The sequence below is a fragment of the Crocodylus porosus genome, unplaced genomic scaffold (assembly GCF_001723895.1).
Source record: "Crocodylus porosus isolate Cpor-Errol unplaced genomic scaffold, CroPor_comp1, whole genome shotgun sequence".
In the NCBI taxonomy this organism is placed as follows: Eukaryota; Metazoa; Chordata; order Crocodylia; family Crocodylidae; genus Crocodylus; species Crocodylus porosus.
In genome coordinates this window covers 24,885,098-24,898,955 of record NW_017728931.1, presented here as the reverse complement: position 1 = coordinate 24,898,955, position 13,858 = coordinate 24,885,098, and the positions used below count along the sequence as shown (strand labels likewise).

The following is a 13,858-nucleotide window of genomic DNA, read 5'->3' as shown; positions in this document are numbered from 1 at the left end:
GATGTGCTACAAAAACATTTGATTGAAAGTCTATAGCACAATTAAGACACAGTGGTCCAGATGCTACATGGATAGCCCCATTCCACTGATAATTAGCAGTGTGGCAAAAGCATGGATGTGCAGTTTGCAGTGCTGCAGATGGATTTATGGTGCCATAAACTACATATGCACTTGGGACATGCCTCATGAGATTTTCAGAAGGGTTCAAGAGATTGAGCACCTAACTCCAATTGAAATCAATAGGACTCTGGTGCCTAACTTGCTTAGGCCCTTTAGAAAGTGACATGAAATGCCTTTCTGCATACTTAGGTACCTAAATATTTTTGAAAATCTGGCCATTTAAAAGGCTTGCTGAATACTTTACATGGAGTCCATAGCAGAGCTGGGAAATAAAGCCGCCTCTCTTGGGTCTCAGTCCAGTGCAATAACCACAAGATCATCCTCTGTTTGGGTCAGAGACTGTTTATGCTGAAGAAGTGAGTCAAGATGGGGTCCAGATGAAGGCACTGCATTCAAGTCAGTACAAGAGGAGCAGAGTAGTTTTCCCCCACAATCTGATGGCAAAGCACAGTAGTGTAGTCACTTATGATGAAAGAATCTCAGAGGGTCTAGAGATGTGGCTTGGCTTCATAGTTTTCCAAACTTTTCTCATCTAGAAATCAAGCAACAAAACAGGCTTTTTGTAAGGATTCCAGTACATCCTACTTCCAGCTGGATTGGAAATTCCATAAGAACAGTTTTCTTCACAGTATTTTGATACATTCACTTCCTGCTTTGGCCTAAATTGAGCAACACAGAGAATTGTTAAGAGGAGAAAATACAAACAAATAAAATGAATTAAGCAAAAGTCCTTTCCCCCTCTTGATGGATTCAACTCTCAGTTGTAGTGAAGGATCAGCATACTCACTTTTATTTCATTCAGTTGTTTCTCCAACTCTTAATAGCCATACTGTATGAATAGACTTTATTTGCTTATCCCATAGCAGGATTTAAGATAATGTATGTAATACAAATAACATATCAATAACCTTCCAAAGGTAATAGTTATTGTCATCTGTCAGCTGCCCCATGGTCTATTTTCACAAGGGCTCCGTTTTCTACTAGGTATGATCTGCATCCCAAGAAGTACAGTCAGAACTTAGTAGAGAAAGTAATGACGTAATAAGCTGGGTGAGTGAACTTCTCCTTTGCCCCTTAGCAGGGTTCCTTTAGGTCTTTAGGAGATGACTGAAGTGCATTGGTAGGACATTATGAGGAAGCTGGCACTTAATTTTCTTGTGTTGTTATTGTGATATGAATAATCAGACAACATGTGTCTTGAGAACCTTTGGTACAACATGTATGAACAACATGATTTGCTTAATGGGATCAGAAGAAAAATATAATGTAATTTGTATACATTAATATAATTTAATGTATTATATGTATAATATAATGTAATAATTTAATTATAGTTTCTTTGCTAACTGTTGTTATTCCTGACTTTTCCATTGCTATTGGAATTTAAAACCCAGTGGTTCACATCCAGCAGACTGCAGAAGTTTTGGTATCTGTTCTCAAACTAAAATTGTGTTGATAAAGATTTGAAAAAAAGTATGGGTAAAGATATGGTTTGAGCACTTTTTTGAAACACAGCACTGCCCTGTGCACACAGGTGTTTTTTAAAGAAAAAATAATCTGAAGTTGCAGAATCTAATGGGCAACCTAAAGTTGTCAATGCCTGATACATTTGTTCAATATTGCACACCACTACTAAGGTGTGGGTCACTTAGAACAAGATCTGCAAAGGAATAAGAAACTTCCTCCCTTTTTCCTTCATATAAGCACCAATTGTCATACAGATTCTTTTAGTGTGTGTCTACCTGCATCTTATTGGGAACTGTCATGGTTTACTGTACTCATCTGTGCACAGCAACAGGTGGTATAAGACATCACCTATTCCTTTGCATGGATCACTCATATCATGAATTGTAATTTGACGAGGAAGAAGTAGATAGAAGACAGCCAGGTGGGCCAGCATAGGTGGTGGCCCCAGGCTCTAGCTCTCCCTGGCTGCAAATCCAGGTGGGCCACAGCTGATTTGAAGGGGAGATTAATCTGTGCCTGGTATAGGTCTAGTGCAGATTACTTACTCTGTGGAGGAAAGGGAGGGTAGAGGAGCCAGCAAACTTGGCTGAAAATGTTTTGAATATTAAATATTTTGCATGGAATACTTAAGAAAGTACCAAATATTTGAGATTTGTGATAGAAACTCAAGAGCTGTCCATGCTGTCTCTGTGCCAAGCTCAAAGATTCCAGTTGCTAATTTTCCTCTGGCCACAGACAGAGATCAACAACCCCATCATTCAGCACTGATACAGACCGATCAGTAGTGTGAACTGTTTCTCCTACACAATGAATGGCAAGGTAGCATCTTAACTGATTCAGAGGGGCATGAGCATTCTTAGGCAGCAGCTACTAGCATCTGATGAAGTAGGCTGTTGCCTACAAGCAGTCATGCCTCTGAACCAGTTAATTTTTAAGGTACCACTCTACACTCTACACTACCTTCTTTCTCACTTGAAACTAACACCTCCCACACCTTTATTCATCACTGTTACTAAGAACTGGCTCATATTCCTTCTTCTACTAAGTGCAATTCTCTTCAGTTACGCGAGTGTTCAAGTACTTTTGGTAATGGAACGTCTAGGTTCTCACCCTGTAGTTGCAAAGAAGTTCAAAGCCATGATGTCATGCAGTAAACTGAAGTAATAGCATCTTTACTACAGTTTGATTATCATTGTTGCTTCACCGTAAAAATGGAATCTCCCATTTCTTTGGGTCCAAATAACAGACCATCTCTCTACATTTCTCATTCTTTTTGGTCATAGGATCAATCAGACTCGTACCTGTCCTCACAGGATTTCCTTGGAAATGCTTATGTCCTAGCAGTTCTGCTTTTCCTGGCCCTCATCCTACAAAGGACATTTCTGCAGGCTTCCTATTATGTTACCACTGAAACTGGCATCAATCTGCGAGGTGCCTTACTGGTGAGTAAAGATGTTTCCATGATCTGCTTGCAGTGAAATGGTCTAATAATGGATCTAGTTTCATTCTTTCATTTTTCCAAACCCTTCATCTAAACTAGCCCTCTATCTAAACTACCAGCAAGCTACAGTAGCTGGAGAAAAGCTAAGTTAGGCATACTTAGGGTGTGTACAGAAGTTCAAGCAGCCTGTTGGGGAGGTACTTTAACTATGGTGTTTTACACAAAGTACCATGAGTTAGAGTGCCATGGAACCCAACAGGCTTTTGCCTGTTGGTTGTGGGGGTAGAGGGTGGGGTGGTTATGAGGAAGAGGGCTCGGAGCCTGCCTGCACCGGCAGTGGCCCAGGCCAGCAGGTGGAGGTGCTTCAGCAGTCTCGCAGGAGGTTGCTGCTGGACCAGCCCTCTTCCCAGCTCTGCCTCCCCTGCCAGCTGCCAACTGTCAACAGTGGCTCAGGGGGTAGGCAGGGAAAGAATAAGTTATTGATATTCAGCTGTGCAATGTCCATTCACTGTTCCAACTTTGTAAACTGTATTTTATTCCTTCCTGCAGGCAATGATATACAATAAGATTCTGAGGCTTTCTACATCCAACTTGTCTATGGGAGAGATGACATTGGGACAGATCAATAACTTGGTTGCCATCGAAACAAATCAGCTAATGTGGTTCTTGTTCCTATGTCCCAACCTATGGGCTATGCCTGTACAGGTACAGCACTGAAGTAAGGGCCTAGTTTTTAGAAGGAGAAACCCTGAAAATAGAAGATATTTTTAACACAGCGACCATCTAGGAGGCTATCTTAGAAAATGCAGGGGAAATATAGCCTTATATATACCTACAAATGAAAAGACCTGTCCAGGAAGGAAATGGTTGAAATGCTGTGTATTTGTATTCTCCCAACATGGTGAGCTGCTTACCTTCAGGCCAGCAAGGAAAGATTTTTATGGTAAAGCTTTCAAATTAGGGTTGCAAAGGTGCAGATTTTACCAATAATGACTAGTCTTGCCCACAGCTCCTCCTCTATTTGTTTTTTTAATATCCCACTTTTAATAGGTACATTAGTCTATATAGGACAGGACCTACCTATCCTATGGACAAACTGAAAAGTTGCAAGAGCAGCAGAATAGAAGGAGCTGCATCTTATTGCTTGGCACATTTAATTTTGGCCATGTACAGATTTCATTTTCTTCTGGGAGAATCGCTGCTCTCCCAGGAGAAAACATGAATGTATAGATGTTTAGGATTTTTCATAATGTGTATCATTGACACCTGCCATGGAAAAAATACCCAGGAGCTAAAAGATTTTGCTGTATTATGTTTTGATCACATAAATTTAAAACACTATATGACCAATCCACAACAATAATAACAATAATAATAATGGAAATAGTCAAGCCCTTGGCTAGTATAGAAGCTTAAGAATGATAAAGGGATATTCATTTTAAAAGCCATGCTTGAAAGCCAAGCTACATTTAGTTAGTTAGTGTTATCATTTTACATGCTTTTGGTTGTTAAATGAACTGGTGGTTTCAGAAAGGGTGCATATCAAAAGCAGGTATCAGATTTAGGAGGGAATAGCTAAAGTGCATTAATGCACATGTAGACTTATTAAGGCACATTAATGCTGTGTATGGACTGACTTGAGACTAACCTTAGTCCCACATCACTCTGCACACATGGTGTTAATGTGCTTTAACGCATGAATGTGTAGATGTGAGCCTAAATAGCCTTAATGCACGTTAAGCTAATACAAATTAAATTTAGGCATGCCTAAATGCACGTGTAGATACATCTATCTACTAGGTCCTAGTGGAAAGCTGTATGCAGTATAAGTTCACCATTAAATTTCTGCTTTGTTAGTAATCAGCAGAATGACAAGTACTGAATCAATAAAGCCTGTGTATTGATGACATGGAACTACTCATGCAAAGCTGTTTGGGTCAGGCACTGTTTTTTTGTTCTGTTTGCACAGCTCCTAATACAATGGGTTGCTTGTACATGTGCCTGGGGCAGGGTGGGAAGTGTTTTAATTAGAGTGGTTTCTGGACAGCCTCTCTAATTAAAGCAGCTCACTGTCATGTGTATTAAGCCCCTACACATTTCAAAATGGCTATAGGAGCCTTTTAACTAAAACTCATTTGATGAGATTTAGTTAAAAAGTGCCCTTGCAGCCATTTTGAAACATGGGGGAAGCTTAATGCACATGACAGTGAAGCAATGCTGGAGCATTCTAATTAGAATGTGGAGCAGACTCAATTAGTTGAGTCTTCTCCAATGTGTTCTAATTAAAATGTGAACAGGTATGTCTATAGGCAGCCCATATGACGGGTTCTTCATCCATGAATAGCAGTATTAAATATAGCTGTAACAAACATATCAATCAGAAATAATACAGATCTGTGGGCTCTTTCCCTAGATTTTCAAAGTTTTTGAAGTAAAAGTGGTTTTATTTACATTAATCTAAAAATTTGTAAAAAATGCCTTATGTAGTTTAAGAATATATTTTTCCATTGCTCTGTTGCTAGAGTACTGAAATGTATTGCTTTTCTATGTGTCTTTTCCCCTCCTTAGATCATAATGGGCGTGATCCTACTTTATAACTTGCTTGGAGAGAGTGCATTAGTTGGTGCTGCTGTAATTGTATTGCTTGCTCCAATACAATATTTCATAGCTACAAAGCTGGCTGAGGCTCAGAAGAGCACTCTGGTATGTAATTTATTTTAGTGATGGGTATGATCCAACAGTTAGACTAGAGAACCGAAAGCTCTGGATTGCATCCCTGACTACTAAAGATTTGCCGTGCTGGTCTGGACATTGTTCAACTTCCTTATAACTAAATTTCTACCGGAAAAATAGGGGTATTAATATTAAGTGACTTTCCAGAGTGTTTAAACCATTTGTAGACTTCCTTGCTGAATTGAAAAACTAAAATTTCATTAAAAGTATTGAAATAAAATATTCTGACTCCAATTTGTTTTGGGTTTTATTTTAAACAATGCAGTAATATTGCCATAAATTTATCATCATTTATGATTCTAAATAATAATCAACATTACCTTGATTAAATCTGCATTCATCAGATTTGCTCCTGTGCAAAGCGCCACTGAACAGCTCTGCATTATTGAAGTTACATTTAAGGCTTCAATATAACAATGTAAGACCTGTATAAGTCTGTCCCTAGACAGATACTTAAGCATATATTTAAATGTTTGGTGAATTCTGGTTTGAAGTGATATGAAGTTTCTGGCTGGTTTTCCTTTCAGAAGTTATTTTCACCTCATCTGAATAGCTTCGTCACATTCATAGCCATTTATATCCATGCAAGTCTATTAATGTCACAGTCAAATGCTGAACTGAATGTAATGTTTGAAATTATTAAAAATGACTGATTCTAAAGTATAGAATAATGTGAACTATCTTCTGAAATTAATTCCATTATAGCTAAGTACTGTACAGCAGTGTTTCACAAGCTGTGGGGAGCTCCCCTTAGGGAAGTGCAAAAGATTCCTAGACTTGAGAGCATGAAGTCAGGATGCTGGCAGCAATTGGTAGTGAGATGAACTGGTGAAGGAAGAGATGGGGGAAATTAACAGTAGAGAAAGTATTGGAGGGGAAGTAGAGAACACAAAGGTGACTGACTTTACTGTGGTGGTGCATAAACCCAAACAGTTTGGGAAATGTGCAGGATTCTACCTTACCCATAATTCCTAGTTTTTTTGAAATATGGATAATCTCTCTGTGATAAATTGGCCATATCATGATAAATTGGCCTTACTTTTCAGTAATGAGAGAATTTTTCAGTTCAATTCATCTCATTTACTGGAATTTTCCCTTGAAACCATCTATTTGTTAATTCTCTTATTGTTATTTTTTATCTTTAATCTGGCCTTAATGTTTAAAAGCCTTCAAGTATTTGAAGAGACATTTTTAAATCAGTTAGCTAAACTATATTTATTTGGGGCTTTTCCCCACCTTAGCGGACTCCAGCGGGGCTACCAGTATTTCTAATTTATACCAGTTTAGGATCTTTCTTTTATGCATTTTCTTTCATAAGCAATTTTCTCCAGCCCCCTGATCTTTTTTGTTGCTCTTCTCTGAATTCTTCCTAACTCATTAATGCATTTTAGTCATGGTATTGCCAAAACAGCAGAACACTATACGTGAGGGAAGGATGTTCATCTAAATCAGGCACATCAAAGATATTGCCTGTAGATCTTGTACTGGCACTACAGACTGCATGCAGCATGCAGCACTGCACTGCCCATGGTGCTTGTGCTGGACTGATCCTGTACTCTGCCTGCAGCATGCAGGGTCAGTTGAGGAGTACAATTTGTCCCACAGACTGAACCTGCTTCCCTCACACAGAGAAGCTGTGGACTCTCCATCCTTGGAGGTTTTTAAAACCCAGCTAGACAAAACTCTGGGTAGGATGGTATAGTTGGAGACTGTATTGCTTTGAGCAGAGGGTTGGACTAGATGACCTCCAGAGGTCCCTTCCAACCTTCATTTTCTGTGATCTTACTGAGGCAATACCACTGCAACTTTCTATCTATATTAATTTTATCTTTTTTAATAGTGCTGTTTCCTGATTTTCACTTTCTCAAGATCTTTAATTCAGATTATTTTCCCATTCCAGATATATTAGTTTGTACTTTCCCAGTGCACAATATATTTCTATTTCCTCCCTATGATTTGAACCTCCCTAAAATCTCCAAAGAATATGAAATAACATAAAATGTTATTGTGTACATGACTAAAGGGCATATGCTAAAGCAGGGGCAAAACGATTATGAAACTTTGGTATATTTGTAAACAAAAGTAAGGAATGTCATTTCAGTAACATCTTTTTAAGTGATTAATTTACAATTCTTTGTTTATTATAAAGGATTATTCCACTGAAAGATTAAAGAAAACCAATGAGATATTGAAAGGCATTAAATTGTTAAAGCTGTATGCCTGGGAGCACATATTTTGCACAAGCGTGGAGGAAACAAGAATGAAGGAGTTCACAAGTCTCAAAACCTTTGCACTTTATACATCTCTTTCCAGTAAGTAATTGTATTCTATGGGAATTTTAACAGAGCTTCAAAAGGTTCCTGTTCTCAATAACAGAGTTTTAACTTCAGTACTAATTACAGATATTCATTGGGAATGGGGGTTTAGATTGGGTTAAGAATGGCCGCCTGATCTAACTTAGCTTGCCCCAGTGCAGACCTTACACTCAAACCCAGTTTTAGGGATTAGAAATCAAATCTAAACCTGTAACAGTACAGAAGTTTCACCCACACAGACTGGTCTAAAAGGACATTGTTAAACATATTCCCGGGGGGGGCGCTTTAAATTAGAGCAGCTCCGGGAGTCACTCTAATTAAAGCGCACAGAGCATCATGTATATCAGTGCCCCCAAACTGAAAAATGGTGGTGGGGATGAACAAGCTTTAGTTAAAGCACCCCCGGTGTCATTTTTCAGTACAGGGACACTGATACACATGATGGTGGAGTCTGCTGGAGCATGGTAATTAATTGAGTCTGCTGTGATGCACTGTAATTACAGCATGTCAGAGCAGCCTCAATGTATGTGTATAGGTGTTCATTAAATTAAATAACACAGAAGGAGTTTAAAATCATTAAATATATTTTATTATTGTTTAATTTATAAAAAAAAGTTTTCTGTAATCTTAATAATGAGATTTCATATGTCAGTATTTTGATTATAATAAACACTGAGATTGTCGTAGTCAGACCCTGTGAGTTAGAGATAAATAAGGGTCTGATATAAATTACATTCACCATAATGAATTAGAGTTGAGAGGAATGACCTTGATATTTAGGAGATGTTATTCTCTCAGAGAACTTTCTGGCTGTGATGCATAATTATCCTACAGTTTGTATAAATATATTTTATTCCAATTCACTAAAATATATAAATGATAACTTTTCTTAGCTTGTTTGTTTGTATATTTAAGATCTCTGTCTAAGATGGGAATACATTTCTTCCTGCTAACGAGTTTTCCTTTGGGAGTTTTAAATACTGTAGACTGGACAAAATATTTGGGGGAAAGTCTGAAGCTTTCTATGAGCAAGTTATTCAGTTTTTAGTGTTAAGTATTACAATTAATATTAAGACCTTTTCTCAGTCTGAGCAGCCTAATACATACTTTATTTCTTTCCACAGTTTTTATGAATGCAGCCATCCCAATGGCAGCTGTTCTTGCAGTAAGAATTTTTTCTTCTCTTTCTTTGAAAAGAAATGAAAAATAATGCTGTTGCTTCTATGGGACCTACCGTTGACAAACACAGGATATGGATTAGTAGGCTTATGCTAGCAGCATATAGCAACATTGCACTAAAAACACTTGATTCCCAAAGCTGAATTTGCAACAGCTGTGGTTTGGACTTGTGAAAAAGGAAGTAAACCATAAGCACCATTAATTTAATCCCCATCAAAAAACCATCCAGCAGAATATTAATTCTTGGCTAAACAGAAAGGAAATGGACTTGGTTTGGGAGTTACATTTTTGGGGCTTTGTTATTCTGTTGCATCAAATGAAAGCCACTCCTGTGCAAAGCCCCAGCACAAAGTCTTCACACAGATAAATGCCTCAAATATCTTCGATTAGAACTTACGGGACATGTCTACATGTTCATTAATGTACAGTGATTAGTGCACATTTAATTTAGTACTTGTATAATCAAGGACTAAATAAATGCTCAGTAACTGCAGTTACTGTGCGGTAGTGCTGGCAAACCCCTTTTTAGTGACACTACTGCTCAGTAGCATTGTAATTCTGTGCAGTAGCTTATTAACACTGTTTGTGCTGCGATGTACTACTATGCAGTATTATTAGGCCACTGTGCAGTTAGTGTCTAGTGTAGATGCTTCCAAGTAGAACATAATTTTTAGACTGTCCTTTATACGTAGTTGAATGTTATCGCTAGTACCCCAGGATAATAGTTATACCTGGATAATAGTTATATCTCTTGTGTTGAGCAGTAAGAAATCTTCATAGACCTAATCCTGAAGGCCTCACTTGGTTTATTCTCAGTGTATGTGTCTACATGTGCAATTATTGCGCTTGTTAATTCAGGCTCATTAAAGTGCTCCTGGGCATGCATGTGAATGTATGCTCAACGGGAGCAGTCAAGTTCAGGGTTGCTCCTGCCCTGCTCTGCACCACCCCCACCCCCGCCTGCAGCAGCCAGGGGGAGCTCCCAGTTTGCTCCCAGTCGGGGTCTACATGTGCGCTTCAGTGCATAAATGTGCCATTTTTTTGGTATCTGTATGTAGGGGTACAAGCAAACAGCTCATTAGACTAATTTAATGTGCACATGTAGACAGTTACACTTTACTATGCATTAGATTAGTCTCATGTAGTTTGTGGTTTGGACTTGTGAAAGCCTTGGACTCACCCAGTCATTACTAGAACTGGGTGACGTTTTTATCCAAAAACTATTTTTGGTGAAAAATGCAGTTTCAGCTATGCCAAAACATTTCACTTTTTTGTTGTTGATTTTGCTGAATTTTTTATTTTCAAAAAATCCTGAGTTAAATTCCAAAATTTTGAAACATTTCTCATCAAATTTTTAAATACAAAACATTTTAATTTTTCATTTGGAAATTACAATGTTTTAATTCACTGAAGAAGTCACACAGCATCAATTTCAGTTCAACCAGAGAATTTTTTTTCTCAGCATTTTTAGAATTACCAGTGAACCAAAAATCTAGGATTTGCTGAGTTCTGTTCATTATTCCAGTGAAGTGCCCTTCCAAGTACTGTATGTGCTGTGGTGTCTTTTTCACTGATCTTCTCTTGTTCTGATGTAACAGACCTTTGTCACCTATGCATATACCGCCGACAAGAAATTGCAGCCAGCACAAGCCTTTGCATCCCTGTCATTGTTCCATATCCTGGTTACACCACTGTTCCTGCTCTCCACTGTAGTTAGGTTTGCAGTCAAGGCCATTATAAGGTAAGCAGAGCAACCTCTTTGGTTATCCAAACATGCTTCAGAAAACTCCATCAGGCTGCATGAAAGGAAATATGCACACAGTGAAAAGGGGTTGCTTGTTCTTTGGCCTGGAAAATCAAAATGATGCAATGATTCAAAGAAATCAGATCAAACATTCTATTCCTAAAGTGATCACAAATAAATAGGATTAAACTCTAGCTGTTACTACCATTATTATACCAAATCTTGAAGTCCAAACTGTAGTCAAACTGTTTTTGCTTGGATTATGGCTCAGTTCTTCCCCCTCTGAGTAACCTTGCAATAGTGATCCACTATTGTCCCCTGCTAGTGCCCCAGTGGATGATAGAAATCCCAGAAGGGAAAGAAAAGATGAAAGGAAGATTTAGGCAGGACTGGCTTTTAACACGGGCAAGAGAAACTGTCCCCACTCCTACAAAACTGACCCCACTCCCACAAAAGGTGCCCAGTGATACTATACTATAGTGCCATAGTATAAAGGTGCCAATATACTATGGAACTGGAACTCACCTGTTTGTTGTTTGTCCCTAAAAATGAGCCTCTTCAGGGAAAGAATTTCCATGAATGGAGAGCCAACATCTTATCTAGAAAAAGCTTCTCATCTTCAGGGATCCTGATTTTCTCTGATCAAAAAAATCTCCAGTTTTTAGATTACAAAAAGTAACACAAATCCACATTTTTCTGTGATTACATATATATGTGTGTGTGTATACACATATAAATATGTATATATACACATATAAGTATACATATATATATAATGGTGTTTCATTTTAATCACAGAAAAATGTGGATTTGGGGTTACTTTTTTAATCTGAAAATTGGGGATTTTTTTTATCACAGAAAACTAGCACCCCTGCTCATCATTAAAAGCTTCACCTGGGATGATAATGGGGTCACACTTGATGTACAGTGGTATTAGAAAAGATCCTGAGGCAGGAGATGACCAACAGGTTGCTAAGTGCAATCGTGGTTTTGTTACTGTTATAACTTCTGTTAAAATATTCTGACCTTTAGGGGGTCCTGTTGCTCCTGAGGCTTTACTTTTCCATGACCCCATTCCCAACAGAATAAAAAGATGGAGTGGGTAGTCTGGCCTGTCATATCACCAGTATATTAAGGAAGGATAGACAGCGAGGTGAACTGGTAGCAGCAGAAGAATTGGCAGCAGTGGGGAGAATTGATGGCAATAAAAATCATGGAGAATTGATGGCATTAAAATTCATGATTTATCAAAATTTGCTGTGATTCATGTCTGACTTTTCCCAAATTACAGTGCCTGAAATACCAATTTTCTTAGGAGAAGCAATTCTAGTGTCTCAGTTGGTAATGACCAGGGATTCTGATTTTCTCTGATAAAATAAACCAAAACCCCAATTTTCAGATTTAAAAAAGTAACCCAAAATTCACATTTTTCTGTGATTAAAATAAAATGCCACTAATATATAGATAGGTGTATCTATAGCGGTGTTTCATTTTAATCATGGGAAAATGTGGATTTGGGGCTACTTTTTTAAATCCAAAGAATTGGGGATTTTTTTTTTTATAAGAAGACCAGGATCCCTGATTATGACAGACATTTACTGTTGTCCATTGACGCTTCAGTGGTCCATATGAAATGAGCTGTAGTCTTCAGGCAGCCATGCCAACATCTTTTTCACAAAACTATAATCTCAAAGGCACAAGTCAACATTCTGCCTGGCAGTGACAGCAAAGATGCCACACACTGACTAGATATGAAGACTGAACTAACCTTCTCAACTTTAAAAAATAATCCCTCCACTTCAAGGCTGAGGCATTGGTATGGCATTGGTGCTGCCTCTATTTGTTAAATAAGAGTAATGATAAATAAAAAACAATAGGGCATTAGACTCCAGAGCTGCCTGTCACTATTCACCAGCATCACATTCACTAAAAAATTTAATAAACAGTTTTTGTTTTGGTTTCTTTTGTTGAAGTGGGAGCAGGGGCCCATCAGAGCTTTTCCTTAGGTTGAAAATTATTTCTGACTAGTGGAAAATCTCATGTCCCTTTATAAATCATTCTAGTCTCTACATCAAACTGCTATGTTTAGCACAGCCCTACTATCAAAATGGTGTATGCTTTTAGCTTTTGACTGCTGGCGACCCTCAGGACATTATTCAAAAACCATCTTTGCCAAAACAAACCTCACTCTTTGGAAAACTTATTTCCTATCAGCTTTCTCCCATGAACCTCAAAACTCCCAAGTGCAGAGGCTTGAGGAATGTGTGCTTGGCCACTCGACGGCCTCTATCATCAATCAAATAAATTGATATGATTAAGTGCTTGCTGCTGGTTTAAGCAAGTGCTTTTATTTTAGCCAGACCCTTCATTTCACTTTAAGGAGTAGCATAGTTCTGATGGCAGAAGAGCTTTCAGACATGACATCCCTCACTCAGAGGGAAAGAAGTGGTTGACATCTGCTTTCCTGGGCAGTAGATCAACTTTGTTCCATATGCCTTTAATTCACAATTGTTATTAGTATCTTCCTTCCTCATGGAGTTGGCTTAGCTCCCTGCTGGTGCTGACTGAAGAAGCTTCTGTAACACTGAATGGAGATATACAGTCTCAGTTCAGATATACTCAAATTTTAATTTGCACAGCCATGCTTTACTTTCCAGCTTTCTGGATTTCCCCTTTCACTACAGCTGGTGCCTCTGGGATGGGAGGAGCATAGAGACACCTCTGAGGCCAATGAGTTACTATGTAGTTTTATGAGTCAGGTCCAAAAAAGGAAATTAGGAGTTTCATAGTTTCATAGTTAGTAGGGTCAGAAGGGACCTGAGCAGATCATCAAGTCCAACCCCCTGCCTTGGCAGAAAA

At 38.3% G+C, this 13,858-nt stretch overlaps 1 protein-coding gene across 7 annotated transcripts in view; it reads left to right on the top strand.

Moving 5' to 3' along the window:
* The window catches only part of ABCC9 (ATP binding cassette subfamily C member 9), a 133,510-nt gene that overhangs the window by 37,852 nt on the left and 81,800 nt on the right, over nt 1-13,858 (top strand). For 6 of the 7 annotated variants that reach the window (XM_019544418.1, XM_019544417.1, XM_019544421.1 and 3 more), the window contains 6 exons: nt 2,871-3,029; nt 3,578-3,733; nt 5,597-5,731; nt 7,911-8,073; nt 9,201-9,241; nt 10,854-10,996. In XM_019544418.1, coding sequence (XP_019399963.1) covers nt 2,871-3,029; nt 3,578-3,733; nt 5,597-5,731; nt 7,911-8,073; nt 9,201-9,241; nt 10,854-10,996 — 797 coding nt within the window. The remainder of the gene's footprint in view (nt 1-2,870; nt 3,030-3,577; nt 3,734-5,596; nt 5,732-7,910; nt 8,074-9,200; nt 9,242-10,853; nt 10,997-13,858) is intronic. The other variant, XM_019544420.1, reaches the window with a different exon arrangement.